We start from the raw sequence: 20,563 nt of genomic DNA, 5'->3' as shown, positions 1-20,563 counted from the left end.
GTTTACATAAAATATTTGTGGTAAATGTATTTATGAAAGTCTTAAGATAATTTGTTCTGAAATAAAATGTTTCAGAGCAGTCAGTTAGGGATTGTATACCTGATTAAGGATGAGCCACACATCTAGCTATATACTAGATGTAATATATTGGTAAGTAGCGTAGGACTAAACCCCTAGTGTCTCCTTTACAGAGAGTCCACAGCAGTGTGTGAGATGTGTTCTATGTTGTAGGTATTATAAGATGCTTATTTATTTAAAAAATGCTTATTTTTGTTTTGTATGTATGAGTATTTTGCCTGCATGTGTATCTTCTGTGCACCACATCCATGCCTGGTGCCCACAGAGCCCAGAAGAAGGTGTTGGATCCCCTGGAATGGAATTACAGGTGGTTGTGAGCTGCCATGTGGGTACTGGGAATCAAACCAGGTCACCTGGAAGAGCAGCCAGTGCTCTAACCACTGAGCCATCACTCCATCCCGTTTGTTTGCTCTTAAACCACTATTATAAAAATGACATTAGCAGTGAATCCTAACCCTGGAAACACTTTCACTATGTTTCCTATCTAATTCTGTAGCCATCTCCGGAATAAGAACAGTTGGCTGAAATAAGGGCATCCATTGCCTTCCTCTCAAAGTCAATGGATAACCCAAAACTGTAAGGGTTTCTCCATTGTTGAGGGTGCATGCATTTTGGCAAACCCTCAGTTCCAAATAAATCACATTGTCCCTTGCCTGTGGCTATTGGTGTGCATCTGGAACGTAACTCCTTTTGGGACCTGTTAAGGCTCAACCATCATGCCTCCAGGGCTTGTCTTTACTGAGCCCCATGAAGCCATCTGTAGTGGTGCTTAGTGGAGCACCTGCTCTGCATCATCAAGCTGGCTGTGAGAGTGTGCTGGGAACCAATAGATGGCAGCCTGCCCTCAGGGGACTTGTGCTACAGTAAGGGGTGGGCGGTAGAAAGGGGAAATCCTGGCTGAGGTGACAGATGCAGGATGTGCTGTGAAGAAAAACAAGGAGTTACCACAGACTGCTGGGGAGTACATTTTAGATAGCTTAGTAATGTACCTCTGTACATGTCATAAAATGAGTTTGAACAAGATGATGTATAGCTTGATGGCCGTGATTAAAGCAACATTAATTAAAATGAAATGTTTTAGTTCAAAACTTACTCCAGAACATGGATTACTTAGGAGCCTAGATCTCTAGATCTGCTTCTTCTGGCTACCTGCTCTGTTCACATAGGGCACAAGCATGCCTGGAGTCACACTCATGACTCATACTCTGACTAGGAAAAAAAATTCCCTTTACATGTGTGTATATACTTACAACACACACACACACACACACACACACACACACACACACACACACACACACGCATGTATAGATACGGGATTTTTAGAATGGCTTTCTGGTGTGGTCCAATTAGTCTAACAATGGTTATCTACCAATGGAAGGTCCAAGAATCTAGTGATTGTTCAGTCCCACAGACTGGATGTCTCAACTGTTATTCAGGACACACCAGAATCCTGAAGAAGTAGGCTCTAATGCCAGTGAAAGAATGGATTTGCTAGTGAGAGCGAGAGCAAGCCGACAAGGGAAGAGAAAGCTTCCTTCTCCCATGCCCTTTATATAGATTGCCAACAGAAGGTGCGGCCCAGATTACCTTCTCAAAAGATCTTGATTAAAGGATTATTTTCCCACTTCAAGATCTGGATTAGAAATGGGTCTTCAGCCAGGCGGTGATGGCAGGTGGACCTCTGAGTTTGAGGCCAGCCTGGTCTACAAAGTGAGTTCCAGGACAGCCAAGGCTAAATAGAGAAACCCTGTCTCAAAATAAAATAAAAGTGGGTCTTCATACTTCAAATTATTTAATTAAGAAAAAGCTCCTCACAGGTGTGCTCAGCCATTTGCATTTCACTAATTCCAGATGCAGTCAAGCTGATAACCAGGAATAGCCATCACAGTGACCCGGAAGGGCCTCTTTTCTGTTTTGCAGAATGCAGTGGTATCATTCAAGGAGCTGTGTGGCCTCTCCTCGGTGGCTAACCTCATGCAGTGCATGCTGGCTGTGTCACCTCGATTCCTGGGGCCCGACAACACTCCCCTGGTGGTCTTGAATCTTAGTGAGCCCTACCCTACCATGGAGCTGCAGGCCATCGTGCCTGAGGTTCTGAAGAAGATTGTAACAACTTATGACATGGTGAGTCCTGTTTGTCCTGTTCCTGGGGAGGAGGGTGTTTTAGGGTTCCACACCAGATGTAAGCAACAGCTTTTGCTGACCTGTTCTTTCCTGTCTCATGCATCATGTGCTTATGTGTCGCGCCCGCCTCGACCAGCAAGGAAGACGCGACACCTGGATCCTTCTCATCACAGTTTATTCAGACCTTTGATTAATTGCATTGTGTCTCTCTCCCTGGGGCAAGCCTCTCCCAGCACCTAAGTAGGGCTGGGCTGCCAACCCCAGGCAGCCACGTGGGCACTGTCCACAGGTTCACGCATATGCCAGCAACACACGAATCCAGCCAGAGCCAAATAAGGAGCTGTTTACCATAAAGAGTGTTTGCCATCGGGAAGGCAGAGGGTAGAAGCCAGCACCATCTTTAGGGTGCGGCTACACGCGGCTCTCTACAGTTTCCCCCTTTTTGTTTTACAAAGCAACAGGCAAGAGTAGAGGTCTGATCTCTGCTAAAATGGAACATGTACTAATGTTTGTCCAGGCGTCGTCCACCCAGAGAACACTAGACCCGTCCGATACCCTTTTCACAGAGGTGGGAGTTAGGGCACCAACCCACATGCAATCAGACTTGCTCTTCTTGAGGTCAGCGTATCATAACCTCAAGTGCAGTGCGCAGGCCTCGCATCCTGTGCCTAAATATCTTTTAAAGTAGCCAACCAGGCTTGGGGAGACTGTCCTGCATCAATGGCCATAAAGGCTTGGACAATCATGGCTGCATGGCGACGCTGTGAGATCCTAATGCGACAAATGCACCACAAGCATACTAGGGAGGTGAGCACCAGTAAACCTACTAGGGCTCCTATTCCCGCCCACTCCTTCATGTGGCCCATGGCTGTAGCAATCCAGGAAGACAATCCCTCCACCAGTCCGGTATCCACTCGAGTCGAATTCACCGTGACAATAGCCACTCTCAGCTGGTCCATCAGGTTATCAAACTCTCCAGTCCAATTGCCTAAAAGATAACTAGACAACTTTTTAGATAAATCCGCAGCATGACAATTGGAAGCATCCAAATTCAAAAAATTCAGAGTAAATAATGCAAGAGAAAGTCTGTCCTTAGGGGTACGGCCATAGCCTATTCCCCCTTTTTGTTTTTGAAGCAACTCCTTCAAGGAGCGATGAGCACTCTCCACAATGCCTTGACCTTGTGGATTATATGGTAGGCCATGTACAAGTTGCACATTCATCTGTTGACAGAAGGAAGCGAACTTCTGTCCAGTATATGCAGGACCATTGTCTGTCTTTAACTGTTGAGGCTTACCCCATGCTGCCCAAGCTTCTAAGCAATGAGCAATGACATGAGAGGCTTTTTCTCCTGCCATTGGGGTGGCATGAATGATTCCAGAACAGGTATGAACAGATACATGTACATATTTGACACGTGCAAATTCAGAGATGTGTGTAACAGCCATTTGCCATATTTTTAGGGGGAGCAAACCACGAGGGTTAACTCCTAAGCTAGAAGGATGATGAAAAATGACACATTGGGAACAATCTAGTACCACCTTTCGTGCCTCTGCACGTGAGATAGAAAACTTTTGTTGTAATGTCCTTGCATTAACATGAAATTCTTTGTGGAAATCATATGCTTGTTGTATGGCAGAAGCCACAAACATCCATTCCTATCTAGTACACTGATCCACTATATCATTGCCTTTAGCCAATGGACCTGGCAGACTGGTATGTGCACGGATATGTTGCACAAAAAAGGGATTTTTACGTTGCCAGATCAGTTTCTGTAATTGTCCAAACAATGAGCTAACCGGGCTAGAAGATTTGATGGGCCCTGCGCATTCAAGGCTTTTCAAAGCATTAACAACATAACTAGAATCTGACACTAAATTAAATGCAAATGGACAAGCCTTGAAAACTTCAAGAACTATTGAAAGTTCCACCTGTTGAGGTGCACCTGGCAAGAATTGATGCTTTACAGGTTCATTAGAATCCACCATATAAGCACCACAGCCTGTCTTAGACCCATCTGTAAATATAACACTTCCTGGAATGGGCTTTGAAGCAGTTACTTTAGGGAAAACTACAGGATGTTCTTTAAAGAAAGTTAATAATGGATGTTTAGGATAATGGCAATCTATGTGTCCTGGATAGGTACAACGCAGAATTGCCCAATCATCTATGGCAGCACATAATACCTTGACTTGAGTAGAATCATAAGGAACAACTAGCGTTTGTGGTGATGTCCCAAAATATTGTAAACATTGTTGAATACCCTGTTGCGCAAGTAATGCCACTGCAACAGGATAATACTCAATTGATTTTGCAGGTGAGATTTTAGTATAAATCCATAACAAGGGTCCTTTCTGCCATAAAATTCCCGTAGGTTGTAACTGGGTAGGCAGAATGCACAGGGTAATATCCTCATTATTTTGTACTCTTTGAAGAAAAGCTCTTTGTAGTTTATCTTCTAATTTTGTTAAGGCTTCTCGGGCTGCATTGGTTAATTGCCTCGGTGAATCCAAGGCTGCATCTCCAATTAAAATATCATATAATGGTTTTAACTCATAATTGGCCATTCCTAAACTTCCTCTTATCCAATTTATATCTCCTAATAATTTTTGAAAATCATTTAATGTGCAAAGATGATCCTTCCTTAACTCTACCTTTTGTGGCATGATATGATGTTTAGTTATTTTAGAGCCAAGATAATTGACAACTCTGCTCTGTTGCACCTTCTCAGGGGCAATACAGAGTCCCTTTTGCTTTAGCAGTTCTACAAGTGAGCTATATGCTTCTTGAAGAATGCTCTCTTCCTTAGCTGCTAACAGTATATCATCCATATAATCTAGGCATTTTAAGCCTGGAAAACGTGCTCTCAAAGGTTCTAAAGCAGTTGCTACAAATAATTGACACATTGTAGGACTATTGGCCATGCCTTGTGGCAATACAACCCACTGATATCTTTTATCAGGTTCCTCATGATTAGTGGACGGTAAAGTGAAAGCGAATCTCTCACTGTCTTTGCTATTCAGTGGAATGGAAAAGAAGCAGTCTTTAATATCTACCACAATAATAGGCCAATTTTCAGGCAAGGCTGACAGCAATGGAAGACCACGCTGTACAGGTCCCATAATTCTCATTTGTTCATTTATAGCTCTAAGATCATGTAACAATCTCCATTTTCCTGATTTCTTCTTGATGACAAATATGGGTGTATTCCAGGGAGAAAGAGAGGGTTTAATGTGCCCTTTCTCCAATTGCTCTTTCACTAATTGATATGCAGCATGTAATTTCTCAGAGGAGAGTGGCCACTGAGGAACCCAAACTGGCTCCTCTGTTACCCAGGTTATGGGAATGCCCTCCTCAGCCGCCCCTAGGAAAAACCCAACCCTTGTTTGGGTTTCCTAGGTACTGTTTGTATTGGCTCCTTTTTGCCTTGTAAAAATTTTCCCAGGCCAAAATCAGGATGACACCCCATGTTTTTCATAATATTTTTAGATTCTTTGGAGTATTCATTACTTAACTGAAAGCCCATGGATTTCATAAGATCCCTCCCCCAGAGGGACACTGGAAGCTCAAGGACATAGGGTTGCATAACGCCAGAGTGACCTTCGGAATCTTGCCAATTTAACAAATTTGCACTAACATTTGGAACACTGGCATAACCCAGTCCCTGCAATGTTTGTGAGGAAGCCTGTATAGGCCAACCTCAAGGCCAATCTTTGCTAGCTATGATACTGCGATCTGCACCTGCGTTCTGCTCCAGTATCCAAATCTAAGTCTCTTCCCAATTTCTCCCAGGAAGGCATTGTGAGGCTTCTTGAAATTGCAAACCAAGGAACAATTACATCACACTGTTGTAAAAATCGTTCTAAGGTGCGTTTTTTTATTTTCAGTTTCTTAGAGAGAAGCAGCTCGTTAAGAGCCAAAAAAATTGGGTGCGAGGAGGAGGCGCCCATGTTAGTATACTTTTTTTTTTACTTTTCTCAATTTGAAAAGTTTCTTGGAGGTTTCTCAGAGCCTTTGCAGAATTGCTCCAGCCCTCCGGGCTCCTGCTTGTTTTGTTTTACCTGCTGTTTTGTTTTACCCGCGGGTTTTGTTATGCAAATTACCCGTCTGCTGTAGTCGCAGAACAGGTTCCACCTGTTGACTTTGTTATTTTAATTACCCGTCCACTCTAGTCGCGGCCCAATTGAATTATCCATCTGCTCTAGTCGCGGCTCTGCTTTCCCGCTCTCCCTTCTACAGGTGAGCGTTACCCGCTTTTGTCGCGGATCCCCAGTTTTTTCTGAGGACTTACCGGTACCGCCTGACTGTAAATGAGTTCTGAATCCGGAGAGAGCCGTGGTAATTGTCCCCGTAGGAGGCCACCACTTGTCGCGCCTGCCTCGACCAGCAAGGAAGACGCGACACCTGGATCCTTCTCATCACAGTTTATTCAGACCTTTGATTAATTGCATTGTGTCTCTCTCCCTGGGGCAAGCCTCTCCCAGCACCTAAGTAGGGCTGGGCTGCCAACCCCAGGCAGCCACGTGGGCACTGTCCACAGGTTCACGCATATGCCAGCAACACACGAATCCAGCCACAGCCAAATAAGGAGCTGTTTACCATAAAGAGTGTTTGCCATCGGGAAGGCAGAGGGTAGAAGCCAGCACCATCTTTAGGGTGCGGCTACACGCGGCTCTCTACACTTATGCTGCAAGAGTATCTCCTCTCACTTTGTTGTCCTTGAAAAAGTTTCATATTAGCCAGGTGGTGGTGGCGCACATCTTTAATCCCAGCATTCAGGGGACAGAGCAGGTGGATCTCTGTGAGTTTGAGGCCAGCCTGGCTTCCAGAGCAAGTTCCAGGACAGCCAAGAACAACTAAAGCTACACACATACACACACATACACACACACACACACACACAAGTTTCATATTGTATTGTTGTGTTAGAAATTAGGGTTCAGAGATTCTTTCCTCAGATTAAACATCAACTTCCTAAAAACTGAATTTGAACCAACTTCTCATGGATACTCTGAGTCTTAATATATGTGATTAAACCAAACAAACAAACCCTTTTATCCTGTCTTGGAACTAGTCATTGATTTATTTTGTTACCACTTTCCCCTCAACCCAGTAAAGTAATGAATTCGATGTTTTGGAAGATGAGTTTGGAATCCCATCAAGGGCAAGTGCTCCCATATACAACACTACTGGGTGGTGGTTGCCTTCCTCAGGGCAGCTGTTCCTCGAGTTTCTTTAGGACATCTAGAATATTACGGTTTTGCCTTTAAGATTTATCTTGCATTTTCTTAATTGCATGCTGCTCTCTTTTTGTGCTCTTATAATTTTTTATAACTCTGTTCATGTGAGAGGGGTGGGGGGGACGAAACAGCACGTGCCGTATCGTGTATTGCCAGCGAGCGGGATGGCTTTCACGACCTGTTTTCTCTCCTACTGTGGAATCCAGTCTTCAGGCTTACAAGGCAGAACTTTTAAGCATTGAGCTATTTCACTGGCCTGGTAAGGAAGAATTTAATTTGTGAGCAGCGCTTACTTCAAATTCCTAAAGTAGGTGAGGCTGTTAGAACTGGCTGTGTGTATCAGCAGTGACTTCATAGTGTGGCAGTGTGGACATTCCTCTCAGGTAGGGCCTTGAGGATATTTAGGATGAGTGTCCCTGGAAATGCTAGCTAAGGCCACAGAAAACAAAAATGAAGTTTCCTCTGATACATCTTCTGTGCTTGAGAGAATAGGATCGGCATCCTTAACCCTCTCTAAAACACTTTGAGTGTTTGGGTCTGAAAGCTGTAATTTAAAGGCGTTTAGGTGATTCAGGGGAAATACAGACATCTTGGGTGAGCATTTCCCACACTGTGTTATGAGGAATCCTGCTTTCTTTGAATATTAATAACCATGCAGTGCAGGAAAGGGTGTATAGAGAAGTGATTTGGAGAAATACTCCTCTGAGTGAAACTAACCAAAGGTCATTCCTGCCCTTTTTTTCAGTCATTCCAGGACACCAGCCCATGGGATGGAGCCACCCACAATCAGGGTAGCTTTTCCTTCCCTTGTTAAGCTTCCTCATAGACAAAGCTAGGGATGTTTCCATGGTGATTCTAAACCCTACCAAGTTGAGAATGAAGATCAGCCATGACAGTAGTCACACAGTACACCAACTGTTCATCCTCCCTCCCATTTCAGCCTAGGTCTCATGGAAACTTAAGGCATACAAGAGACCGAGCATTTCCTGCTTGAGACATTCCTGCAGGAAATGCTTAGTTCTGAAGAGAAGGTTAAACACACCCAAGAAAGCAGAGGAATAACCAATTCCAGAACATTTAATCAAAAAAGGTATAATGAAACACCATGAAAGCAACAAAATAACAAGAATGAATAAATTGTTCAGTAATAACTCTCATTATTAATGGTGTCAATTCCCAATTAAAAGACACATACTAACAGATTGGACTGGAAAACATCCAATTAAATAAAAGAAGGAACTGTTTAGGGGTCCCCCAGGCAGTGGGACCGGGACCTGTGTCCTTGGAGCATGAGCTGGCTTTTTGGAACCTGGGGCCTATGCTGAGACACTTTGCTCAGGCTTGGTGCAGAGAGGAGGGGACTGGACCTGCCTCAACTGAATCTACCAGGCTGGGCTGACTCTCCAGGGGAGACCTTGCCTTGGAGGAGGTGGGAATTGGGGGAGTGCATTAGGGGAGAAGGCTGGGGCGTGGGAGGAGGGAAGACAGGGGAATCCATGGGTGATATGTAAAATTAAATTAGTTATAAAATAAAAATATTTAAAAAGAAAACAAAAAAAATTTTTTTCTAAATAAAAAGAAGCCTAGAGCTATTTGTATTTAATGCATAGTTCTACCAGATTTCCAAAGAACCAGCACCAGTTTTTATTCCATAAAATAGACAATGAAGAAATACCTCCAAGTTATTTTTAATTTTTTTTTTTTTGAGATTAAGGAAAACTTTCATTAGCTGCACATCAGACAGAAGTTTAGTATCTAGAGTATACAAAGAATTAAAAAAATAAAAACATGAAGGGAACAATCAACCCAGTTCAAAAAATGGGCTTGGAACTAAACAGAGGTTTCAAACTATGAAATATAAATAACTGGGTAATTTTTAAAAATTGTTCACCATTCCTAGCCATCAGGGAAATGCAAATTAAAACTGTTTTGAGATTTTGTTGCCCAGTCAGAATGGCTAAGATCCACAAAGCAAACAATGTCAATGCTAGCATGGGTGTAAGGAAAGGGGCACTTGCGCACTGCTGGTGGGCAGTAGCTGGTATAGCTACCTTTGTAAAACACTACACACTTGAATCGTAGACTGTGGAGAAATCAACTTTCTACTCTAGCTATCTTTCTTAGTGCTAGAAGAGAAAATAGTCACAGATCACACCTAGCTACACACTTTGCAAGCTATAACAGTGACTGGTGTGACAAGATATGCTCACCGGGGCAGAGGTATGAATGTTAGGGCAGTAACCAAACACTTTCTGATGTGATTTAAGGCCCACTTCATAAGATGAAACCCATACATCACACCATATTCAGGGCCAAGAACCTGTGGCTAGATGGGCCCTTAGGGAGAGTCTACTACTATTATTGTGCTAAATGGACATAGTATTAAATCAACTCCTAGTGTGTTATTGCTGTAGTCACTGATTAGTGCATCTCTCAACACTCATCAGAGAAGCTTCTTTTGTAGAGATGGTGACTATCACATAGAATCACAGTTTGTCCAGTTGCAGAGAATAAGGTACTACAGAGAGTACTTAGCCCTGAACAGGACATCTATAACACGTCCCCTTCTGCCAAGACTCGGGGATGCTTCAGAAGAGGGGGAGGAAGTTTGTAAGAGCCAGTGGCAGTAGATGTCTACAACAGAGCAGTATTCTCCAGACACAGCAGGATAGTTTGCACATGTGAACTCACAGTAGTTGTGACATCATGCTCAAGATGGTCACAATCTCAAGATTGACAAACTCCTAGCATAGAGGGGAAGGTGGTCACAAAGTCTTACCCGCTGCTGAAGAACTATTGGTAACTGATAGCTCCTAGGACAGGAAGAGTGAACTTTCTTTAAGAATGTGGTCCTGGTAAGTGGAACATGATACAGTGGATGGCCATATGCCCAAACACTGATTGGGTTGGATGTATTTAAAAAATATACTGACACAAAATTTGGTGGTATGGAATGAGTGGTGGATTTAGGGATTTGGAAGAGGGTTGCATATGATCAAAATACAATGTATACATTCTCAAAAAATTAATCAAAAACTGTATTAAAAAAAAAAAAAGAAAATAGGCCAGGATCAAGTCTATCTGAAATCATTGGTGATTGAGGGTTCTTTGTATTTCTGGGTTTTGTTTTTTTCTTTCTTTTCTTGAAAGAGGAAAAGAAAACGTAGAGTGGGTGAATAGGAGTCTGGGGGAGGGTGGCCTGGGAGGAGTTGGTGAGGGAAAACATGATCAATATGTTGTATGAAAAATTGTTCTTTAAATATGTGAAGTGAAGGCTTTTCTTCACACAACTGTTGATTGTTGGCACTGAGAGCAACAGCCTTCTGTTTATGCCACAGATGTGGGTTTGTGTGCCCTCTCTTGCCACCACGGCACTCGTGAGGAGATGAGTCATGTCTCATAGTTAATGCAGCCTGCTACTCGGAATCAAGACACATGATCTGCAATAAGGCTACTGCTGATTCTCATCTTCATGACTGCTCTTGTCACTCATCTTGAAGTTCAGGGCTGCTTTCAAGTAGAGGAGATGCCTGTATCAACACTGAAAACGTGAGACTAGAAGGAAGGTAGAATGTTAAATGTTTAGAACATGGTTGACCTAAAGACAGGGAAGAGGAGAGAGGGGGAGGGAGCAGGGAAATTTGGAATGAGTGCATCATGCAAAAAGATCAGAAACCCATAGTTTGTAGTTTAATTTGGTGGCTGGAGAGGCTCAGCAAGTGATATTCCCCAAAGCTGCACACCTGAGCTGCTCTAAAGTGGACAAGAGCTGTTTATAAGATGATGTGATAACTGAATCACACCTGTCATCTGGGGCAGGGACATTGGAAACTTCAGTGCTCACACACAGGTGATCATATGACTCTTTCTGATCCAGTTTTGTAGCTTTATGTGTCTTTACAGAAACCATTATACGAAAACTACATGGTCTCCTTCATATATAGAATCACCCAAATAATTTGTACATACACAAACAAAGATACCCATGATACAGGTTAACATAAAAAAGAGAACAAGAGCCGGTGATGATGGTGTACACCTTTAATCCCAGCACTTGGGAGACAGAGGCAGCTGGATCTCTGTGAGTTCGAGGCCAGCCTGGTCTACACAGTGAATTCTAGGACAGCCAGGACTGTTACACAGAGAAATTCTGTCTTGAAAAATCAGGGGGGGGGGGGACGAACAAGAAAGCTAAATATTAGGAGACAAGGAAGGACTGATTGTAGGCAAGTGAGCATGAGTTATGAAAGAGGATGCAAAACTAATGGTTTTTCTAGTTTTAACTTTTAGATTTTTCATTTTTGGTAGCAGATAAGTACATAAAATATATTTGATAATGAAAAGATAAAATCCAATATGAAGTATTGTTTTTTTTTCTCTTGGGGGGGCTGCCACCCAGCCCCCAAATAAATCACACATGGAGGCTTTTTTGTTTGTTTGTTTTTGATTTTTCAAGACAGGGTTTCTCTGTGTAGCTTTGTAGCCTGTCCTGGAACTTGCTGTGTAGACCAGGTTGACCTCAAACTCACAGACATCTGCCTGCCTCTGCCTCCCAATTGCTAGGATTAAAGGTGTGTGCCAACACTGCCGGGCCCAGAGGCTTATTCTTAATTATGAATGTCTGGCCTTAGCTTGTCTTGTTTCTTGCCAGCTTTTCTACTTTAACCCGGCAAGCTTTTGCCTCTGGACTTTTCCCATTCTCTTACTTCTATAAATCTTACTCTTACTTTGTGGCTGGCCCCTGGAGTCCTCCTTCTCTGGCTTCTCCTTTTTCTCCTACATTTCTCTTCTATATAGACAGCCATAGAAATACAACTTCACAGAGTTAAACAAACACAACACAGTAAAATACTATTCCTTAACAGTGAAGCTTCACAGCTTCCATTCTTTATTGTTATTTTTTATTTATTTTAAATACCAACCACAGATTCCCCTCCCTCCTTTCTTCCCATTCCCTCCCCTGACCTCCTACCTGAACCCCCACCCACTCTTCCTCCTTTCAGAAAGGGGCAGGCCACCCATGGGAGTCAACAAAGCATAGCATATCAAGTTGAGGCAGGACCAAGCTCCTCCCCCTGCATCAAGGCTGAGTGGAGACATCCCAGCATGGGGAATAGGTTCCTAAAAGCAAGCTCATGCCCCAGGGACAGGTCCTGATCCCACTGCTAGGGGCCCCACAAACAGACCAAGATACATAATGGTCACACACATGCAGAGGGCCCAGGTCAGTCCCATGCAGGCTCCCTGGCTGTCCGTCCAGAGTCTGTGAGCTCCCACAAGCTCAGGTCTGCTGTCTCTGTGGGTTGCCCTGTCTTGACCTTGCTCATATAATCCCTCCTCCCTCTCTTGCCCTGGACTTCAGGTACGGCCCTGTGCTTGGCTGTGGATCTTGCTATGTTTCCATCAGTTACTAGATAGAGTATCTCTGATGACAATTAGGGTAGTCACCAGTCTGGAGAAGGCCAGTTCAGGCACTTCTCCACTATTGCCAGGAGTCTTCGGGTCATCCTTGTGGATGCCTGGGTGTTCCCGGCATGAGGTTTCTCCCTAACCCCAAATGGCCTCTATCACGTTATTTCTTTCATTACTCCCCCCTCTGTGCCGCCCCCACCTGGTCCCTCATGCTCCCATCTCCCCATCCCACCCTCAGCCCCCAGTTTACCCAGGGGAGTCCATGCACCCCTCTTAGGGTCCTCCTTGTTACTTGCATAGTTTCCCTTCTGAATGGTCTCTGTAACTGTATAGAAGTTCAGTGAATTGCACAGTCTTTGGGTCTGGTTAATTTTGCTATGGTTTTTTTTTTTTTTTTTTTTGGCTACCTTTTTAATAATAGAGTTTAGAATTTTTTTTTCAATCAAGATTTCTACATGTAACAATCCTGGTTGTTCTGGAACTGACTTTGTAGACCAGGCTGGCCTCCAACTTACAGAGATCCACCTGCCTCTGCCTCCTGAGTGCTGGGGTTAAAGGCATGTGCCACCAGTGCCTGGCTTAGAATAAAATTTTTAAAAGAAACAGTTGAGGAGCACATATTTACAGGAATCCCTGCCTGTGCATCACAGCCCAGGTACTTAGGAACAGTTAGGGGAATGGGACTGGAAGTATCAGCAGTCCCCTCAAAGAGACTTCACCATTGTCTTTGTTGGGATTCTATTGCTCTGATAAACACCATGACCATAAGCAACTTGGAGAGGAAAGGGTTCATCTTACCGTTTGTAGTCCATCACCCAGAGAAGTTTGGGCAGGAACTCAGGGGCAGGAGCTGAAGCACAAGCCATGGAGGGTGATGGCTTACTGGCTTGCTCCTCATCGTTTACTCAACCTGCTTTCCTATAGCACCCAGGACCACCATCCCAGTGGTGGTACCACTCAAAGTGAGCTGGGCCCTTCCACATCAATGAAAAAAATGTACTACAGGCTTACCCACAGGCCAACTTGGGAGGGGTATTTTCTTAATTGAAGTTTCCTTTCCCAAAATGGTTCTATCTTGTGTCAAGTTGACATAAAACTAACCAGCACAATAGATCTCTTGTCACCTTGACATACAAGCACATCATTGTTAAACCATAGCCTTTCTTAGCTCGCTGTCCCCAAGATGTTACATTAATATCAATATCACAATATAAACATACTCCAAACTTTTAAAGTCTCACCTTCTTTAAAATTCCATCTTTTTAAAACATTCAAAGTGGCTTTCATCCTTCAAAGCCTCTCCAAAATGTTCAAGTCTCTAAAATAGCCAGTCTCCACAAAACTCTAAAGTCTCCTTAAAATTTCAAATCCCAGTGTAAAATTGAAAATAAGTCAAATACTTTATATTCAAGAGGGAAGAACCTGGTCACAGTTATAATCAAATCAGGGCAAAGTCAAAGTTCAAGAATATATAAGGTCCAGTGCTTGCCCAAGTCTGAGCCCCTTCCATGTTCCATTTCTCTGCTGCTGTCTGCAGCCCAGATAGCTTGTCTTCTAGGCTCAAGCCAGCTCCACTTCATGGCTGCTGCTATTCTTGGTCCAATGATCTTGGAATCTCTGGATGATGGGGATTTCCATCCTAATTAGGTTACACCTTCACCAGTGACCTTCTGGCTGCAAGGATTCATAGGATGCCAAGCCCCACCTCTCCTCATGACCCCTTCAATCCTGAAATTTTCACAGCTCCTCTGGCTGCACCCTCACCAGTGTCCTGGCTTCTCACAGGGCCACACTCGGCTGCTGTCTATGACCTCTTCATACCTTCAAAACCAGTACTACCTGGGAGCCTTGTACACATTACCAGTTTCAGCTGCCAGCACGAAGTACAACCTTGTCCCCTCTGGACCATAGCTCTGTGTGCTGACCTTGATGAAACACTTCCCAGGTTTCACCTCGATGATGGTCTCTTCTTAATCACAGATGATTCTTCCGCCCTGGCAACCAATAGATTGTCCCAGCAAAACAAATATTTCATTTTAGTAGCTTTTAATTCAGAATATTGAACAGTCTCAATAGAGTCTTTAAGAAACTCTCAGAACTTCCCTCTGAAATTTCACAATCCAGGTCTCTATTGTCTACATTTCTCTCAACTCTTATCTTCTGAGAGCTCACCCAGAACAGCCCACTGATCTCTGAACATTCAATGGCTTTCCCAGCCCAAAGTTCAAATGCTACCACAATTCTCCCACCACACATGTTCAAGTCTGTCACAGTAATACCTCATGACCTGGTACCAGTTTCTTGGTTAGGATTTTTATTGCTGTGATAAAATGCCATGGCCACAAGTAGGTTGGGGAGAAAGGGGATTACTTCATCTTATGGTCTATGGTCCATCATCCAAGGAAGATAGGACAGGAACCCGGAGGCAGGAACTGAAGCAGAAGCCATGGAGCAACACTGCTTATTGACTTGTTCCTCATGGCTTAGCCTGCTTTCTTGTAGCATCAGGACCACCAGCCCAGGAGTAGCACTGCCCACAATGAGCTAGGCTTTCTCACATCAATCACCAATCAAGAAAACATACCACAGGCTTACTCACAGGGCAACCTGATGGGGTCATTTCCTTAATTGAAGGTACCTTTGTCCAAATGACTCTAGCTTGTGTCATAGTGACATAAAACTAGCCAGCACAGCCATACAGCAATTTTTATCATTTAAGTCCAGTCTTTGTTACCATTAAGGGAATCAGCATGTTGTCAGATGGTTTCATCCAATGCGACGATATGATCAGTGCTATAGAGCTTCCCTAATATGAAAGTCCAGATTTGGCATGTTACAGACTTGGGATTCTTACTGTGTTTAGAACCTTGGTATTAATTTCTAAAGGGGCAGAGAAGGATTACTTACTTTTTCAAACATTTCATTTACATGACTGTTGTTGGATCTGTATCTGAGGACACACACACACACACACACACACACACACACACACACACAGGCGCGCGCGCGTGCGCGCGCGCGCACACACACAATCTATCTGGAACTAAAGCTCCAGGAATGAACTTATGAGAAGGAGCACTGGCAGTGCAGTAGACTTCTGCTCTTCCTGTGCCCAAGGCTGAGACTCAGGTCGGGGGCCCGCCATCAAACCACACACTGAATGTTAGACTCTGTTCTCCCTTCATTCCTTCAAAGCTTAGCTTCCATAGTTTTTCTTAGAAGTGTTTTTGTTTTTGTAAAGAAGAATGGAACTTAATCTTTGTTTACAGAACATTGCAGGATACAAAATTCTGCGTAGAAATATGAAACTCAGACATAGTATGTACAGTTTACAACTGTTCAAGTATAGTTTCTTTGTAAAAGTGCTACAGTAACAAACGACATTTAAAAAGAGTTCCTAGAGAACAGTAAGAGAAACACAGCACATAGTGCCTCAGCTGGACAGTAGAAGTTAAAGGTCCCAGGAGCCCCATCCTGAACTTGGAAGGCAAAGTCTTCCGAGGTAGTTTCTGGCACCACATTTTGATCTTCCTCTTCCTCCACTGAGAAGTACTTCTCAATAAAGCTTAATGAGGCCTTGTCTATAGACTCATTTTTATGGCTTTTCAATTTTGTTCAACCCTCTACTCTCTTCATTATTCTGAGTTTCACTGTCTCACTGTTTCTCAGCAGCCTGAAAGATATTAGAAATGGCATCAAGAATAACCAGAATAATTTTGATACCTTTTGTACTTACAAGGTTCATCAAAGGTTCTTTTATGCCACAATGAACAAGATACATAATCTGTTCAAGAGTCCCACCATGGGTGTAGTTGGTTACAGCCCACACAGCTTTCCTCTGTGTCTTAACGTCCACCTTAGAGAGGATGCCAGCAAGAAATGGGACCAAGCCATGACTCACAGCTTGTGTATCTGGTCCAGGCTGTGATGTTTGACATTGTCTATGTGGCTTCCTTCTGAATATTAGTTTTGTGGTTTGTTAGCAGTCTGGGAAAGACTGCAACTACTCCTGAATCTGTTCCAATCAGAGTGTGCTCATCTGTTCCAGTGACAATAATCCCCCAGGCTCTTAGTGCAGGAGTCACAGTTGGCAATTCAGTAGCTCCTAGAAGCTTCACAAGTTGTGCACAACTCCTGAGTTTACAACCATTTCAATGATTGTCAGTCAAGTAGAAAATAGCCCAGCAGGGATCTGCTGATGCTTCTGGATCCTTGTGATGCTGAAGATGAACTAGAGTAGGAAGAATCTGCTCAACAGCAAATTGGAAGTGTCCAGGAAAGATTACGTAAGTAGCCACATGCTAAGGATGTAGATCAGGAATTTCAAGAAGAGCCCACAGTTGGTCAGCTATACCATATTTGATATCTATTTCTCAGAAACCTGCAATCTTTCCAAGAGCCAATACAACTTGCTCACTGATGCCAAGAGAAATGAGTGCTGGGATAGTACCTCATCCACCACAGCTCTGGGCTGTTTGGATGTTCCAGAAGCTATGTTAGTAAGCGCTCAAGCAGATTCAAAGTGAGTGGGACAGTTCTGCCCAAGAAGAATTTTGGGATCAAGCCAGCCCGATAATGTTGTCTATAGGAGGCCATTTCTCCCTAGAAAGCAGTTTCTGAGCAGCTTTAGTAGCTTGGGGCTGGCTTTCTAAATCTTTGCTGTTTATGCCTTTAACAGTGTCCTTGACAGACCAATTTACAGTGCCCTGATTGTTGGGGTTTCCTGCAGTGGAGAAGTGGCATCATTAGGAAAGGAGCTGACGTTTCTCTTTTCAGCATCTGGTCCTCTTCGTAGCTTTCCTCGGTCCCACGTGAACTTCTCTTTGCATCTCTGTCCATCTTTTCCCTTGTTCTTGAATCTGTTTCATTGGTGGACATGGTTGCAGGAACAAAGGGAAACGCTGCTTCCAGGAAAGGTGCTGCAGGGCTTGAAATGTCCACTACCCCTCAGTCCTCAGCCTTTGTGAAGTCTTTTTTGTTGTTGTTTGTAATGGTTATTCCTTTTATCTTTTTAATGAGTAAATATTTTGCCTACATATGTATGTGTGTGTCACATGCATGCTTGGTGCTGGTGGAGGTCAGAACATGGTTTCAGAGCCCCTGTGGAGTTACAGATGGTTTTGAGCCACCATGTGGGTGCTGAGAACTGAACCCACGTCCTCTGCGAGAGTAGGAAGTGCTCTTAAATGCTGAGCCATCTCTCCAGCCCCCTAGAAGTGTTTTGTATTGGTACTGTGTCTGTGGGTTGAGGTGCCTTTAAGTTGTTTACCAAGTTATTTTCTCTGTCAAGGATCCCTATAAGAAATTTTATTTAAAATGGGACTTCATATATGTCTGTAATTCTGTACTTCTGTACATCACAACACACATATTTCTTTTTGGTCAGGCATATACACTGGTTCTTTTTTGAAGCTGTGAGAATATTTAGCTTGCTCACCTGGTTTATTCAGTGAGCTGTGTGGTCCACACTGGATTCTGAACACATTGAACTGAGTGTAGGAGAGAACACTGCTCTCCTTACCTCTTGTAGTCATTATTCTAACGCAGCTGTTTGTCACATTCATCTGAGGACTTAGTACTCAGCCCAGGTGACAAAGAAAGCGCACCGTCTCCTCTTCCTGGGGCAGTGCACATCTTTAGGTTCTCAGTCTGCTTAGCTGCCTGACTTGTTCCAGAGTGCACTGGGTTTCTGCAGAGGCAGGCATGGCTATATATGCCTTCGGTCTTCTTCATGCCCACCATGCCAACCTGAGTCCTACCAGCACTTACCCCGTCACCCTGTCAGCCTGGTGTTACCCCGACCTGACCACGGGAGTTGGGGGAGGGGGTCACTCTACTTCTATCCTCTTCTTATCTAAGAACTCCAAACCTTTTGCCTTGCCTTGGTTACGTGAAGGAAAATTTCCACACTAATTGGTAAAACTCTGGGACTTTGGTATAAGATAATTTGGAAGATGTTTTCTTCTCACCAATCCTGACTTTCAGGTTAATCATTTTGGTCAGATCCTGAGTGAGTAAACATCTAGGAAACGGAGCATTTTTTTGTGTTTAGTTGCTTAAGATCTGTATCCTTTGAGTGGCTAGGAAGTTTCACCTGCCCTTTTCCAAAAACCATGCTGTATAGAGCAACCTGCATGAGAAAGAACTCCTTTACATTGTCCCATTACACCTCTGGAATCATTAAGGCCACTGAGCCTTTTGGCCTTACCTTCCACATCACAGCCCATTTTCTACATCACCCCAAAGACTTCCTTCCTGAAATAGCACCTAGAAAAAGGTTTGGATGGGGCTGGAGAGATAGATTAAAGGTTGAGAGTACTGGCTGCTCTTTCAGAGGTCATGAGTTCAATTTTCAGCAACCACATGGTGGCTCACAACCATCTATAATGAGATCTGGTGCCCTCTTCTGGTGTGTAGGCATACATGTAGGCAGAACACTCTATACATAATAAATAAATCTTTGTAAAAGAAAAAGGATTGGGCATTCCAGAGAGGAGCCAGAAGAAAGAGCAAGAAGTAGAATGTGAGAAGATGTAGGTGAGCTAGAAGGCTTGTGTTATGATCACCGAGAAAGAAATAGAACCAGAGCCGGGCGGTGGTGGCACACACCTTTAATCCCAGCACTAGGGAGGTAGAGCCAGGCAGATCTCTCTGAGTTTGAGGCCAGCCTGGGCTACCAAGTGAGTTCCAGGAAAGGCACAAAGCTACACAGAGAAACCCTGTCTCGAAAAACCAAAAAAGAAGAAAAAAGAAAGAAAGAAAGAAAGAAATAGAGCCAGATTACTCTCTCTGTCTTGATTGTTGTTGGATGAACAATATTTTCCTTCAGTGTCCTGGAAAAGTGGCATCTGTTTGTGGTATCTGGGTAAGTCATTTGTATTAAATCTGATATTACTAAGAGTAAAGGAAGGTGGCAGTAGGGATAACTGTAAAGACATGTACCTCATGCATATATTCTAGTCATTAAATATCTCCAGCACCAGAACCCTGACTTTGATATTGAAGCAAACAACAAACATTACAGTCCTTGTACGGTTTGCATAGCATCTGGACTCTGTGATATCTTAAGGTCTGTCGTTGTTGTAATGGTGGCTTTGTCTCTTCAAACTCTTTTGTGGATTATGTGGGTTCTGTTTGTGGGAATTCTTTTGAAAGAACCACAGAACCCTGTTGCCCTTTGTCATATAGTAACTTGTATATTTTGTGCAGTTTGCAAGTTCCAGATAATTTCAAAAACACAAAAGTGAAAGTGGTCAACTTGGTGCTGCTTCTTGATTACTGTGGCGTTCAGCCTGCCTCCCCTTTGTTTGGGGGTGCCGCCTCGCTACCTTGTACCTGCAAGGGAGTCATGTTGTTTTCATCTTCTGATCTGTGGTTTGGCTCTTGGGTGGCTGGTCAGCTTGTGCATCAGGGGCCTGTGTTAGAAACCCTGAGAATGTCAGGTAAGGTTCATGGTAAAACGGGAAGCACCTTCCTCCTACCCAAGCCTGCTGTTGGCCCTCATGGTCTGCGTGGGATTCAGGATGCTCTCCAGACTGTTAATGGTGATATTTGATTCCCAACAATATTTTACCAGTGCTGGCTTTCAAAGTGTGGCTTTCGGTTACTAAGTAAGAATTACACACATACATGTCTTCATAAAAATACTCTTCTTTTGACCAAGAGTTATCCTTTGGATGAACTATTTAATATGTCATTGTGTCAGG

At 43.6% G+C, this 20,563-nt stretch overlaps 1 protein-coding gene across 2 annotated transcripts in view; it reads left to right on the top strand.

Annotated features, from left to right (window-relative positions):
- Positions 1-20,563, top strand: part of Plcl2 (phospholipase C like 2) — a 185,433-nt gene that overhangs the window by 97,891 nt on the left and 66,979 nt on the right. For both annotated transcript variants that reach the window (XM_036168082.1, XM_036168081.1), the window contains exon 4: positions 2,002-2,205. In XM_036168082.1, coding sequence (XP_036023975.1) covers positions 2,002-2,205 — 204 coding nt within the window. The remainder of the gene's footprint in view (positions 1-2,001; positions 2,206-20,563) is intronic.

The sequence above is a fragment of the Onychomys torridus genome, chromosome 18 (assembly GCF_903995425.1).
Source record: "Onychomys torridus chromosome 18, mOncTor1.1, whole genome shotgun sequence".
NCBI classification, from domain to species: Eukaryota; Metazoa; Chordata; class Mammalia; order Rodentia; family Cricetidae; genus Onychomys; species Onychomys torridus.
This window is presented reverse-complemented; position numbering and strand designations above follow the sequence as displayed.